The sequence below is a fragment of the Malaclemys terrapin genome, chromosome 2, assembly GCF_027887155.1.
Source record: "Malaclemys terrapin pileata isolate rMalTer1 chromosome 2, rMalTer1.hap1, whole genome shotgun sequence".
In the NCBI taxonomy this organism is placed as follows: Eukaryota; Metazoa; Chordata; order Testudines; family Emydidae; genus Malaclemys; species Malaclemys terrapin.
This window is the reverse complement of record NC_071506.1, coordinates 22253441-22267456: the sequence shown is the minus strand read 5'-3', so window position 1 is coordinate 22267456 and position 14016 is coordinate 22253441. Positions and strand designations below refer to the sequence as shown.

The 14016-nt window shown below is 39.7% G+C and overlaps 1 protein-coding gene across 5 annotated transcripts in view; it reads right to left on the bottom strand.

The window, feature by feature from the left end:
* The window catches only part of ZHX1 (zinc fingers and homeoboxes 1), a 30878-nt gene that overhangs the window by 7788 nt on the left and 9074 nt on the right, over positions 1 to 14016 (bottom strand). For 3 of the 5 annotated variants that reach the window (XR_008443934.1, XR_008443933.1, XR_008443935.1), the window contains exon 4: positions 33 to 3409. Coding sequence is in view for 1 of the 5 variants with exons in the window: in XM_054019417.1 (XP_053875392.1) it covers positions 574 to 3189 (2616 nt within the window). In the remaining 4 variants the exon portion in view is untranslated. Of the gene's footprint in view, positions 1 to 32; positions 3410 to 6169; positions 6240 to 14016 lie in introns of those variants that run through there. The other 2 variants (XR_008443936.1, XM_054019417.1) reach the window with 2 other exon arrangements.

Here is a 14016-nt window from a genome sequence, read left to right as displayed (position 1 = left end):
TCACCTAGTTTCTAAAACCAAGTAATTCTCACCCCTGTGGTTATTGATTCCTTTGTCATACTTTTCCCCTTCTTTTCTGTTTTTGAATTCTTTCCTTTAAAAAAAACAAACACCCCAAGCTCTGAAGCCTTAGGAGGTAAAGCGAGGTTTGCAAAAAGACATATTAGGTTTTTGTATTTTCCTCCTCCAAGAGCGGGTAATGTTCTCCTATAACAATGAAAAATGCAGCTGTGTTTTTTTGGAATTAAACACAAGGCAATTAAATATTTATAAATAGTCACTTAAATGATGAGCCCTCAGCAGTGATGTGGAGGAGGAGGAGGAGCAGGAGCAGAATTTGGGTTGGATTTATAGTTCCAAACCCTGGGCTAACACGGAGCATGTCCATCACTGCTAGCCAGGAAGCAAATATTTGGTGGCTGCACAGGTAGTATCTTGTCCACTCTCTCAGGTGGAGGGAACGTGCTAGGAAGGTGTTCACTAAAACGGAAAGCCTTTAAAAACTATTTGGCTCTTCACAATAATGTCAAATAGAATTTACGGGTTTTTTGCCCCAAGCCCCAAACTTACATGTCAATCTGATTTCGAGAGTTTACGCTTAACATGTCGGGGGGGTTCCCAAGTGTCACTATCATCCGTTTCTTCCTCCTCTTCCTGATCATCCAGCATTTCTTCTTCATCCTCATTCTCCTCAAACAGCTCTATGCCTAGTTCTGATCTTCTTTGCCTTTCTGCAAACCACTCTCTGACCTGCTCATATCCCATGTGAGATCTGGCTACAAGTTCATCAAGGTCTTGCTCATTGAGGAATTTGTGCTTCATATAATAATCCTTAAGGATTGCTGTTCCAGTTTTGAATTTGATGACGGAGGATCCTCTGTCCCAGTTGTTTATCCTTTTGCTTCCCCGAGGCCGCCCACGAGGCCTTCCTCTTCCCCTTCCTTTCGGTCTCCCTCTCCCCCTCCTTCTGACAAAGGCTTGACCATTCATACAATTCCCACTGGAACCCTGGTAGTAATAGTACCATTTCAAACCACCATTTTTCCAGGCATAGCGAGTATCTCCAAACCAGCTAACAATGTCCGATCTCGGAAGGCCAGTTTCTTCTGCCAGTTTGTCGTATTCTTGTGGGGATGGCCACTGAGTACGGACAAATGAACTTTTAAGCATATGTAACTGCTCTGGTGACTTTTTACCCACCTTGCTTGCAGAACCCCCTGATCTTAGCCATACAGATCCCTCTCCCTGAGAAGTTTCTCCAGCCTCATCTTTTGAGCCGCTTGCATTGCTCTCTTTTAACTCAGCTTCTTCTTCCTTTAAAGCATTTGTTTTCTTTCTCTCTGTAAACCAGGCATTGATCTCTCTTCTGGTCAGTTTAGTCTGTGCCCTTAACCTATTCAGTTCTTCGTCTGTCAGTACAGGGTTATTGAGAAAACTTGCTTGGAGGTTGTGCAACTGTTCAGCAGTCTTTTCTTTGAATTTCTGTGGGGTGAAATCAGGGAAAGCATTCCACGACTGCTTATGCTGTGGCGTGACTACCGTTGGGGACTCATTTGTTTCATCACTTGAATCAATAATAATGGTGGTGGAAGAATCGTTGTTGAGATGAATGCCATGATTATTTTTTGAGTTTCTCTGGTTGTATCGTGTATCACTGAACCACTTTTTGATTTCTCCTTTGGTCAGGCCCGTTATTTTCATGAGCCTAATAATCTCTGAATCATGAGGGAACTGATTTTTAAGGTAGCTGACTTTTAATTCTGCCAACTGTTCTTTCGTCTTCTTTGCACGTATGCCGAATGAATCCGGATTTACTAATGTGGTTTCGTGTTTGATAAGCTGAGGGGCTGGAATGGCAGCTACTTGCTTGGTTTCTGCAACAGGCTGGGTGGTATGGATCTGGCTCTTCTGTAACTGTGTCTGATTTGGGACTCCCGCTACTGTCAGAGCTATAGGGGCTGTTACTGGCAAAGTGTTTGTACCTGCGACTTGAGTGAGGACAAGACCTGGTTGACCAACTATTTGGCATGTCTGCAAGATGGATGGCAAACCATTGCCAGCTGCTGAAATGTGTGCTGGAATAACCGTAATTGTCTGTGGTACAGTATGCACAGTGCCATTAAATTGCTTCCTCCTCGCTTCTTCCACTTCCTCTGGCGTCCAGCTCACACCATGTTTCAGACGTTGGGCAGAAAACCATATTTTAATCTGTTCCTCAGTATATTTAGCTTGAGCAGAGAGAACGGTGATTTCTGACATAGTTGGATAGGGAAATTTTTTATAGGTGTTGAGCAGAAGAGGATTGTTATCCAAAGAAGTGTTGTAGGTTGGAATGCTGTTTACAGGTATTAAGACTTTTGGAATCAAGTTAGAGTTCTGTGGAGCTGTGACAGTAGTTATTACCTGTGCCACCCCAGGTTGAATCACTGGCGCTGGAGTCATTACGGTGCTAGTTGTATCTGCTGCACTGCAAGCAGCTGGATTGTTCATTTTGGACTCAGAAACTGCTGATTGTGGGGTTTCAACTACTTCCTCACAGTCTGGCTCATTTTCAGTTTCCTTTTCTTCCCCAGGAATGTCTTCAGCTACATTGTGGAAAACAGCAATTCGTTTAGTCTCAGTTTTGTTTTTCATTTTCATAATAGGGGTTTTGCTAATTGAGATTCCTGATGAGGGGATCTCTGAGATGTTGGATTGCTCAGCATTCTCCTCTTTCACAAAACTCCCATCAAAAGTGAGATCGTTCACTGTTTGCTCAAAGATTGTCTGATTATTACGTTTCACCATGGTCAGTTTAAAATTCTCTTCTCCGGGGTGGTACTTCAGATTGTGCTCTGAAAGAGCATCATACCTTTTGGTAAGAAAATTGCATTCCACGCAGACATAGGATGAATTTAATACTACATTAGGGTGTTCTGAATCAACATGAAAAGTAAACATATTTAGATCTGGTGTCTGAAATGTACAGTATTTACATTCATAGCCACCTTCAACTTTTTTATTTTGCTGATTGTCTGAATCCATATATTCTTCAACGTCTTCATCACTTGATATACTCTCAGCTGTAGCATTCTCTGCTGGTGTAAGTAGAGGAGGTCCTTCATCCAAATCTGATATCATTTCTAAGTCTGGATCCTGCTCGCTTGCTAGGACCATGCATGGGGTAGTTGATTTTCGTTTACTTGCCATTCTGTTGTTGTGAGGAAATAATATTGACTGAATGATACTGATGTAGGTTCAAGCACTTCTTGATTTTCAACGATGGCTTTTGGTACTTCAAGTCAATTCTTGAAACTTGTCAGCATTTATCCCATTAGCAGCTTTTTTGTAGTGCAATCAGATTAAAAAAAACGTTGTAGTTCAAGGATGAAATGTTGAGTCACAGCTTCTTAAAGTCCATTTCCACCACCTGCAGTAAAGGAGAGAAATCATCATTATATAAGTTACAAATGAGTAATTTATATTCATTAGCCAGAAAAATATTCTGTGACTAGAATTAATTTAACACTATGTTATAGTGGTTGATTCCGCCACTTTTACTCCCTCCGAAGTGGACCCACTGAAATTAATAGGACTAATCAAGGAGTAAGGTACTACTCAACAGAAGTAAGTGTGACAAGGTCAGGCTCTTTATGTTAACAGTGTCAAAGATTTCTAATATACATCAACGCAGATGAAGGACATCAAACATGGAATGGCATCAGAACAGTGACTTTCCAACTGTTTCCTTTTCTTTAAATGCTGGGTGCAATTCTGAGATCAGAAGCGTTAAGCCATGTTTGCACCTTCTTAATCCCAGGGTGCTCTGTTGAAATTACTGAAGCCTTGCCAGGGGGTTCTGTGGGCCATAGCACTGCCTGCGATGGCCCCTCTCTTGACACAACCCTCTTGACCAACCTTGCCTGGCACACCCCCCATATGCCAGGGCTTCTGAGGAGGGGCCGCAGAAAACAGCCTTATGGTGGCTTTCCACAGTATCTATGCTGGGGCCATCTTCCCCCCGTGTGAATATGGGACTTTTAGAGACCTTTTTAATGGCACTCTGGCAGAGAGGGGGTAAGGACCTCATCCTCTGTCCCCCAAATATCACTGAAATTCAGGATTTGAAAATTCTATTCCAAACTAGTTTAAGTTAATTGCTACAAAGGCTGGTTAATTAAAGTGTGCCTGCATGCATCACTGTGTGCACTACTGAGAACATGGTTAGTTGAATTATACCAGAACAAACATGGGCTGAAACAACGAAGAGACACTAACCAAAATTATGCACTTCAGGCACAGAGATCCCTGTCTATTTCTCAGACGAGAAAGAATGAACAGATACAAAATATATCTACAATTAAAAATATACCAAATTATGCAGATTTACATAGATTTAAGGAAGAGAGCAATTTCATATACTGTATTCCTAAAAGGTGCCAAAGGATTGAGTTTCATCCTGTGGGCACAGTGCATAGGAAAGTGTCCCACAAACTTCTGCAGAGAGTTGTAATCTCTTTAATTGTTTTCTCCTTGAAATATAGTCAAATGTTAGCTTCTACACAAGAAAATCCTCAGAGACACGAGTTTACAGCCAGAGGATTAGAGTCTGACTCTTGAATGTGGTCCTTAGCTTCCAAGGTGGCAGAGTACTCAGAGAAGAACACGGAGCCACAATCCATCTTGGCTGTTTCAGATAGCATTACAAAGGGAATAGTATTTAGCAGACCTCAACTGGAAGGACAATGTCTTCAGCTTTAGAGGAAAGAGAGAAAGAAGAGTGTAAATGGAAGAAAGGAATAGAAACTGAAAAAATGAGAAAGGGAATGAAATATTTGTTATACATAGTATAGTCACTTGATTCCTTATCCCCCATTTTGAAAAAAGTAATTATCCTTAGCTTCAAATTTTTCTTCAATGCAAAGGAGAAACAAGTGATTATACTTCGCTGCACACAGTGCTGTACAACACACTCAGTTTTTGAAAGAGTACAACACTATCACACTGGTAGCAGCCTGCGGGGAATCAGTTCACCTAATCATCAGCATCCAGTTATGCACTGCGATGGCTAGCGAGAAGTACTGTCCCCTAGTGCTGCATAATACAGCACATGAAATCAGAGTATAAAGGAAAAAGCTGGCAAAGACACAGTTTGATAAAGTTTATCTTAAGTCTGTTGCTTGTGAACACAGAATGTATTGCTGTTTGTAGAAGAACCTCTCCTGCTTGAAATGTAAACCTGAGCATATCCTGTCTTTTCAAGGAGTGAACAAAGTCGGTCTCTGTTTAAAGTATGAAATGTACAGATGTTTACAAATTCTTTTGTTTACTGATTAAGGTCCTAATTCAGGAAAGTACATAAGCATATGCTTAAAACGCTTTCCTGAACAGAGGTCTAAATCAAATGCCTTCTTTTACGGAATCACAACTCCACACGTGTACCTTCTTTGGAATATTTTTCTGTACACATACCTTTTTCCTCGGTTTAAAAAAATAGATTTAACACTCGAGAAATCTCTGCTAATGTAATCTTTACATAAGACCCTTCAAAAGAAATGCCAGTATATCCCTGTAGTGTACATTATATATTATATTCAGAGAATTCCTTTCATCAGAATGTTAATTTAAAAAATGCATTTGAGCATATCCGGCATTAGCTTATTTACTTGGATTGCAAAAAAGAATGGAATAGTGAGACTAAAAAATAAATAAAAAGTTAACAGAACATTACAAAATCATATTCCAAAATGATTTCCCCACTAAATTTAGAAGCAAGAGATAAAATATAAAATATTTTAAAACACACAGTTTACATTTAGAAAAAAAAAAAAAAAAAAAGATGGCAATATTGCAAAGTACTTTAATTTGTATTTAAGAGTTTATGGGTAAAATTGTCAAAAACACTCAAACAATGGCCTATCTCCGCTCCCACCGAAGTCAATAGTAAAACTATTGACTTCAATGGGATCAGTTAGGTTAACTGCATGATTCTGAAACTTCCATCCTACATGTCTAATCTGAGTTCACCCTACTCCCAAAATTTTAGGATAGCCTTTGCCTCAACTCTTAATATCAAGCAACTGACTTTCAATGAGACTTAGGATCACTTTTGAAAATGTTACTCTCTTCTAGATCACATAACATAACTGTTCTTTCACACAGGGCTGCCATAGCAAAGTAAGAGTCTTACCAACATACCGACCAATTCTCAAGTGGTAGATGGTGTCAGTGAGTGCAGAAGTCTCTATTTTGATTTGTGGTGCCTAAATTTAAAACATACTATGTCATCCCTCTAGCCTTTTTACCAGGAAAGCAACATGCTTCTTTGTGCAAGCAGTTCTATGAAAGGAGATAAAGTAATTTTAGAAAATTTTATTTATTTTGACACAATGCAGCTAACAGCAAATGAAATTTACTAAAGTCAGATTTCTAAACATAACTGGGCGCCTATCTCCCACTGATTTAAATAGGAGTTAGGTGCTTAAATACCTTAAAATAAATATATAGATCAGGCTTTTTAATCCCTTAAGGTTTACTCATTGCTAAAAACTCCTTACTTTTGTAATTTTACCTTGAACTTTCAGGTTTGAGCCACAATCCTGGAAAGATTTACATCTGTGCTTAATTTTATGTATTATGAATAATCCCACTGACTTCAAAGTTACAGCATATGAAAAATCTGTGCAAGTTCACAGCCTTCAACCTTAACTTTTAAAGCTGAAGGGGAAACTGCTGAGAACAATGATGTTCAGAAAACTGGGGGGGGGGGAAAAAAAAAAAGGGGGGGGGGTTCACATTACCAGTTAACCCTTTCCTATTATTTTAAGTCTCAAAAAGTTCTCAGTTAATGTCAAAAGTTGGGTGAACCATGAAGCTGCATATAAATATTTTCGAAACAGACAGAAGCCTGCTGCCTCCTACAGGTAAGAAGTTGAGGGAGAAAGAAAATGGGAATTACAGAGGAAAAATATTTAAAGGGGGGAAAAAAAGTCACATTTCTATCTTAATTTTTATCTTGTAATTCGACAACAGCCAGCTTACACTGTAAGAAATGAAAGATTTTTTTCTTCCCTGCGTTCATACAGTTTACTTTGTGAATAGTCATTTCTCCCTGTTTGTATGGAACTTTCACCTAGTATGGGCTGAGAGAATAAAAAAAAAATAAAAAAAAACAAACAAACCCAAAACGTGATTGTAAAAATAGAAACATTAGCATGTGACTCAGGAGAAGCTGAAGCACCTGAAACGACTTTTCACTTTTTGTTTTAATTGACCAGCTGTCAAGCTGCCTATAACATTTCACCTTGTCAGTCCGGAGTAGTAGGATGCCTTACGCTTTCTGTATTTTCCATGGTTTAATAGCATCGACGATCACCCAGGCTGGTCATCTTTTATCAATTATTGATTGGCTGAATTAATTGTCTTTAGTTTTGTCTTATATAGTCAATTCCTCCAGGTGTTCACTGACTGCCTGGTTCTGAAGGCACTATTGCTTAAAGATGAAGTGCAAAGTAAAACTGAAAACTGAATTAAAGACCAGAAATTTTCACAAAATTCCCCTCCTAACTGAGCTCTGGCCCTGATTCAACAAGCTGCTTAAGCACATGAATTGACTTCAGTGGGACTACTCATGCTTGAATTAGCCATGTGCTCAAGTTTCTTGCTGAATTAGGAGGCCTCTAGGGGCCTTTCACACTTACAGTATAAATTCTTAAAAGTTAGAATGTTTTTTCTGTGCTGAATGCCAGTTAGTGGGGCACTCTGCACATATTTCTGAGTTTATTGCAATTTTCATTTTCCCCCTCTCCATTAATAGACACTTTACCTAAATTTAAATCTTCATTAAATGTAAGAGAAGTTGCACCAATTAAGAAGTGAAAATAACCTTTCGTTTCATAAGCTGCAGTATTAGACAATCAGCAGTGTGGGGTCATTTCAGACAAGGAGTTTATTTTTAGGAGACTTGTCAATGACATCTTGAATCTCAAATTTGAACATGTGACAAGAAATCACAACACTCCCATATTTAAAAAATAAACAAAAAACCCCCCAAAAGCGCATTCCCCCTCCCCCCCCCCAAAAAAAAGGCAAAGAAAAACATTTTAAGTAAAAAAAGCTAAGCAGTGTTGTATGTAAGAGTCACACAGGTATATATGGACTTTGTTTGTTTTGTTTTAAGTGCTCTGTTCAGTTTGTTGATCATTGTCATGCATCTTTTTTCATTTCTTTACACTAACAATAACACCCCAGATTCACAAACGGCTGTATTTTGTAACGAACAGAAGTTTGTGCTCTTTAAGCATGGCTGCAGGATTCACAGAGCTGCAGAGCCTTTACTCACACCATTAGAAACATACATAGCTAGGTATGCATTGACTGGGAGAACCACAGGGGACTTTTCTGGCTGGTGTGAAGGTTGCAGATCTCTCCAGACATCTAGATAGCCTTATGTGTAGTGCTGGGAAGGAGCCAGTGGTCGTGGCACATGAGGTACCAATGACATAGGGAAGGATAGGAGAGAGGTTCTGAAGGCCAAATTTAGGCTGCTAGGTAAGAGATTGAAGTCCAGGAGCTCCATGGTAGTATTCTCTGAAATGTTTCCAGTTCCACATGCAGGGCCAGTTAGACAGGCAGAACTGCAGGGTCTCAATGTGGGTGAGATGATGGTGTAGGGAAGAGGGGTTTAGATTTATTAGGTACTGGGGAAACTTTTGGGTAAGGGAGAGCCTATACAGGAAGGATGGGCTCCATCTAAACCAAAATGGAACCAGTTTGCTGGCGCTTAAAATTAAAAATGTCGTAGAGCAGTTTTTAAACTAAGGGCTGGGGGAAAGCCAACAGGTGCAGAGGAGCACGTAATTCGGACAGCGACATCCTTTAGGGGAGGATCTATAAATGGAGATTCCCTATGTCCTAATAAGGAGGAGAAGTTGGAAGATGATAAAATACAGGTAGGATCTGATGAAAAACAGTCAAAAGAAAAAAAATCCCATTCAATTACATCACGTAATGGCAGACAGCTAAAAAGTGACAAGTTTTTAAAGTGCTTATATACCAATGCTAGAAGTCTAAATAATAAGATGGGCGAACTAGAGTGCCTCGTATTAAATGAGACTATTGATATAATAGACATCGCAGAAACTTGGTGGAATGAGGATAATCAATGGGACACAGTAATACCAGAGTACAAAATATATCGGAAGGACAGGTCGTGCTAGTGGGGGAGTGGCACTATATGTGAAGGAAAGCATAGAATCAAATGAAGTAAAAATCTTAAATGAACCAAACTGTGCCACAGAATCTCAATGGATAGTAATTTCATGTTTGAATAAGAAGAATATAGCAGTAAGGATATATTACAGACCACCTGACGAGGATGGTGATAGTGACTGTGAAATGCTCAGGGAGATTAGAGAGGCTATTAAAATAAAAGAACTCAATAATAATGGGGGATTTCAACTATCCCTATATTGACTGGGTACGTATCACCTCAGGAAGGGATGCAGAGATAAACTTTCTTGACACCTTAAATGACTGCTTCTTAGAGCAGCTAGTCCTGGAACCCACAAGAGAGGCAATTCTTGATTTAGTCCTAAGTGGAGCACAGGATCTGGTCCAAGAGGTGAATATTACTGCTTGGTAATACTGACCATTATATAATCAAATTTAACATCCCTGTGGCGGGGGAAACACCACAGCAGCCCAACAATGTAGCATTTAATTTCAGAAAGGGGAACTACATAAAAATGAGGTTAGTTAAACAGAAATTAAAAGGTACAGCACCAAAAGTAAAATCCCTGCAAGCTGCATAAAACTTTTTAAAGACACCATAATAGAGGCTCAACTTAAATATATACCCCAAATTAAAAAACATAGTAAGAGAACCAAAAAAGAGCCACCATGGCTAAACAACAAAGTAAAAGAAGCAGTGAGAGGCAAAAAGGCATCCTTTAAAAAGTGGAAGTTAAATCCTAGTGAGGAAAATAGAAAGGAGCATAAACTCCGGCAAATGAAGTGTAAAAATATAATTAGAAGGCCAAAAAAGAATTTGAAGAACAGCTAGCCAAAGACTCAAAGTAATAGCAAAAATTTTTTTAAGTAGATCAAAAGCAGAAAGCCTGCTAAACAACCAGTGGGGCCACTGGACAATCGAGATGCCAAAGGAGCACTCAAGGACGATAAGGCCATGGCAGAGAAACTAAATGAATTCTTTGCATTGGTCTTCATGGTGGAGGATGTGAGGGAGATTCTCAAACCTGAGCCATTCTTTTTAGGTGACAAATCTGAGGAACTGTCCCAGATGGAGGTGTCAGAGGAGATTTTGGAACAAATTGATAAACTAAACAGTAATAAGTCACCAGCACCAGATGGTATTCACCCAAGAGTTCTGAAGAAATTCAAATGTGAAATTGCAGGACTACTAACTGTTGTCTGTCATTTATCATTTAAATCAGCTTCTGTACCAAATGACTGGACGATAGGTAATGTGATGCCAATTTTTAAAAAGGGCTCCAGAGGTGACCCCGACAATTACAGCCAGTAAGCCTGACTTCAGTACCGGGCAAACTGGTTGAAACTATAGTAAAGAACAAAATTGTCAGACACATAGATGAACATAATTTGTTGGGGGAAGAGTCAACATAGTTTTTTATAAAGGGAAATCATGCCTCACCAATCTACAAGAATTCTTTGAGGTGGTCAACAAGCACGTGGACGAGGGGGATCCAGTGTATTTAGATTTTCAGAAAGCTTTTGTCAAGGTCCCTCACCAAAGGCTCTTAAGCAAAGTAACCAGACATGGGATAAGACGGAAGGTTCTTTCATGGATTGGTAACTGGTTAAAAGATAGGAAACAAAGGGTAGGAATAAATGGTCAGTTTTCAGAATGGAGAGAGGTAAATAGTGGTGTCCCCCAGGGGTCTGTACTGGGCCCAGTCCTATTCAACATAGTCATAAATGATCTGGAAAAAGGGGTAAACAGTGAGGTGGCAAATTTGCAGAGGATACAAAACTACTCAAGATAGTGATGTCCCAGGCAGACTGCGAAGAGCTATAAAAGGATCTCACAAAACTGGGTGACTGGGCAACAAAATGGCAGATGAAAGTCAATGTTGATAAATGCAAAGTAATGAACACTGGAAAACATAATCCCAACTATACATATAAAATGAATAAAGTGTCTAAATTAGCTGTTACCAGTCAAGAAATAGATCTTGGAGTCATTCTGGATAGTTCTCTGAAAACATCCACTCAATGTGCAGCGGCAGTCAAAAAAGTGAACAGAATGTTTGGAATCATTAAGAAAGGGATAGATAATAAAAGAGAAAATATCATATTGCCTCTATATAAATCCATGGTATGCCCACATCTTGAATACTGCGTGCAGATGTGGTTGCCCCATCTCAAAAAAGACATATTGGAGTTGGAAAAGGATCAGAAAAGGGCAACAAAAAGGATTAGGGGTATGGAATGGCTGCCATATGAAGAGAGATTAATAAGACTGGGACTTTTCATCTTGGAAAAGAGATGACTGAGGGGGGATATGATAGAGGTCTAATAAAATCATGACTGGTGTGGAAAAATTAAATAAGGAAGTGTTATTTACTCCTTCTCATAACACAAGAACTAGGGACCATCAAATGAAATTAATAGGCAGCAGGTTTAAAACAAACAAAAGGAAGTACTTTTTTACACAATGCAGAGTCAACCTGTGGAATTCCTTGCCAGAGGACGTTGTGAAGGCCAAGACTATAACAGGGTTCAAAAAAGAACTAGATAAATTCATGGAGGATAGGTCCATCAATGGCTATTAGCCAGGATGAGCAGGGATGGTATCCCACACCTCTGTTTGCCAGAAGCTGGGAATGGGCGACAGGGGATGGATCACTTGATTTACCTGTTCTGTTAATTCCCTCTGGGGCACTTGGCATTGGCCACTGTCAGAAGACAGGATACTGGGCTAGATGGGCCTTTGGTTTGACCCAGTATGGCCGTTCTTGTTTTTAGCACAAGCAGTAAGGGATGATTGCCAAGCCACCACCTGAACTGTGATGAGATTGTGAGACTCCTATTAATTTTTAATGGTCAGGCTCCATAAGAGCAGCTTTTCTTTGTTTTGTTTTGTTTTCCTTCCCACAGAGTTTAAGGCCAGAAGGGATAATTACATCATCCAGTCTGTATTTTTTTTAAAAGAAAAATGAATAGAAGAAAGTCCTTCATATGCAACTATATTCTAGACAGCAGTAGAATGTGGACATCAGGATTGTTGGGGTCCATTCCTGGCTTTGGTAAGGGATTGCACTGTAGTGGTTAGAACAAGGGATTCATAGTTAGGACTACTGAGGGTTTTTTTTTTTTAAACAATACTTTGTGCATTTACACTGTATTTATTCATCTGTTGATCTCAATGCACTTTGAGAAGTGGGCATACAGAAGTAGCTTCATTTTACAAACAGCATAGCTAAGCACAGATCTCCCATTTTTTCTGAGAGCCAGTGTGGCTAACTGAATGAGAGGTGCCTGCTATATTGGAAATGGACAAGGACAGCAGTGACCTTCTGCAACCTGTGTTGGTCTATGTACTGATATTTGCCTTCTCCTAGAGCAGTAGTGTGAAACCTAGCTCAATAATAATAGTTTTGTAGACTTTTCAACCCTTAACACTGGTCAGTGGAATAGGTGTGACAAGAACTCATGGACTCCTGGCTCCCAAGCTGGTGCTCCTCCTTCTACAAAAAATGGCATTTGCAGGTACATAAGCAGCATCGTTTCAGATACCACAGTGATAGTTGCCAATATAAGAATCAAGACAGATGAAGGAAGAGGACCCATTTTGCCTGCACCACAAATACAGCTATAGCTGCATGACATCACTTGGGAATAATAATGAAGTCTTTAGAGCAGTCTGGAAGCATATTCAGTGTAATGTAACAACAGTTTATAATGGAAAGCAATAGGCAACCTTAATAGGCACCACTACATGCTTCACTACAGCTACAAGTGTATAAATGTCAGACATCCGATACTCTCCACTTAAACTTTTCAACAATCACAAAACACATTATAGATGCTGAATTACTAAGTCTCAGTACCTCTATGAGAGAATTCATCAGCCCCTTTTCACAGATTGGAAAATGTAGGCACTTAGGCCCTCTCTTGACAGGCAAAAAGGAAGTTTTTCAATTGTGTTAGCTAATGTGGAATTAGCTCAATATGATTGAAAAGTCCTCTTAATGCTTGCTAAAATGCAGGCTAACATTTTTGAACGCATACTGGCCAGGCTACAAACACAATCGGTTAACATGATTGGCCCTGTTTTGATGGACTGAGAGGTCAAATGACTTGCACAAGATCCTAGAGGTCAGAGCAGGGTAGACCGCTCTGATCCCCCTACCTACTTCACCTCAAGACTAGTCTCCCCACTTTCTATGATGCAGAAAATAGAGATTGTGATTTGATCTTTGATTTTTAAGAAGTCAGCACAAAAATATTTTCTATACTGAATCGATAACAGACTACACATGTAGCCTTAAAGTTACAAACAGAATCATAGAAATTAGAGATGGAGAAGAGCTAACAAATCATCTAGTTCACCTCCATGCTAGAGCAGGACTGTACCCTATCTATGGGGAAGAGACAGATAGAGTCTGTCCACACTACAAGTACAATGGTGTTTTCAGATCCAGTCTGGGATACACTCCTCTGACCTCATAAAGAAAACATGATCCACACAGCAGCTTTTTTCAGAACACATCCTCATGTCAATTAAGTTTGTCTCTCCATGTTAGTTCTCTAACAGAGTATCTACATATGCGCTCTAGGAAAATCTGGGCAGGTATCACAGTGTCTGAGTATAGGATAGAACAGGGGTTGGCAACATTTGAGAAGTGGTGTGCCAAGTCTTCATTTATTTACTGTAATTTAAGGTTTTGTGTGCCAGTAATACATTTTACATTTACAGAGGCCGGCGGACGGAATCCCAGACTGGCAGCGGGCTGAGCAGGGCCAGCGGACAGAACCCCAGACCAGCAGCAGACT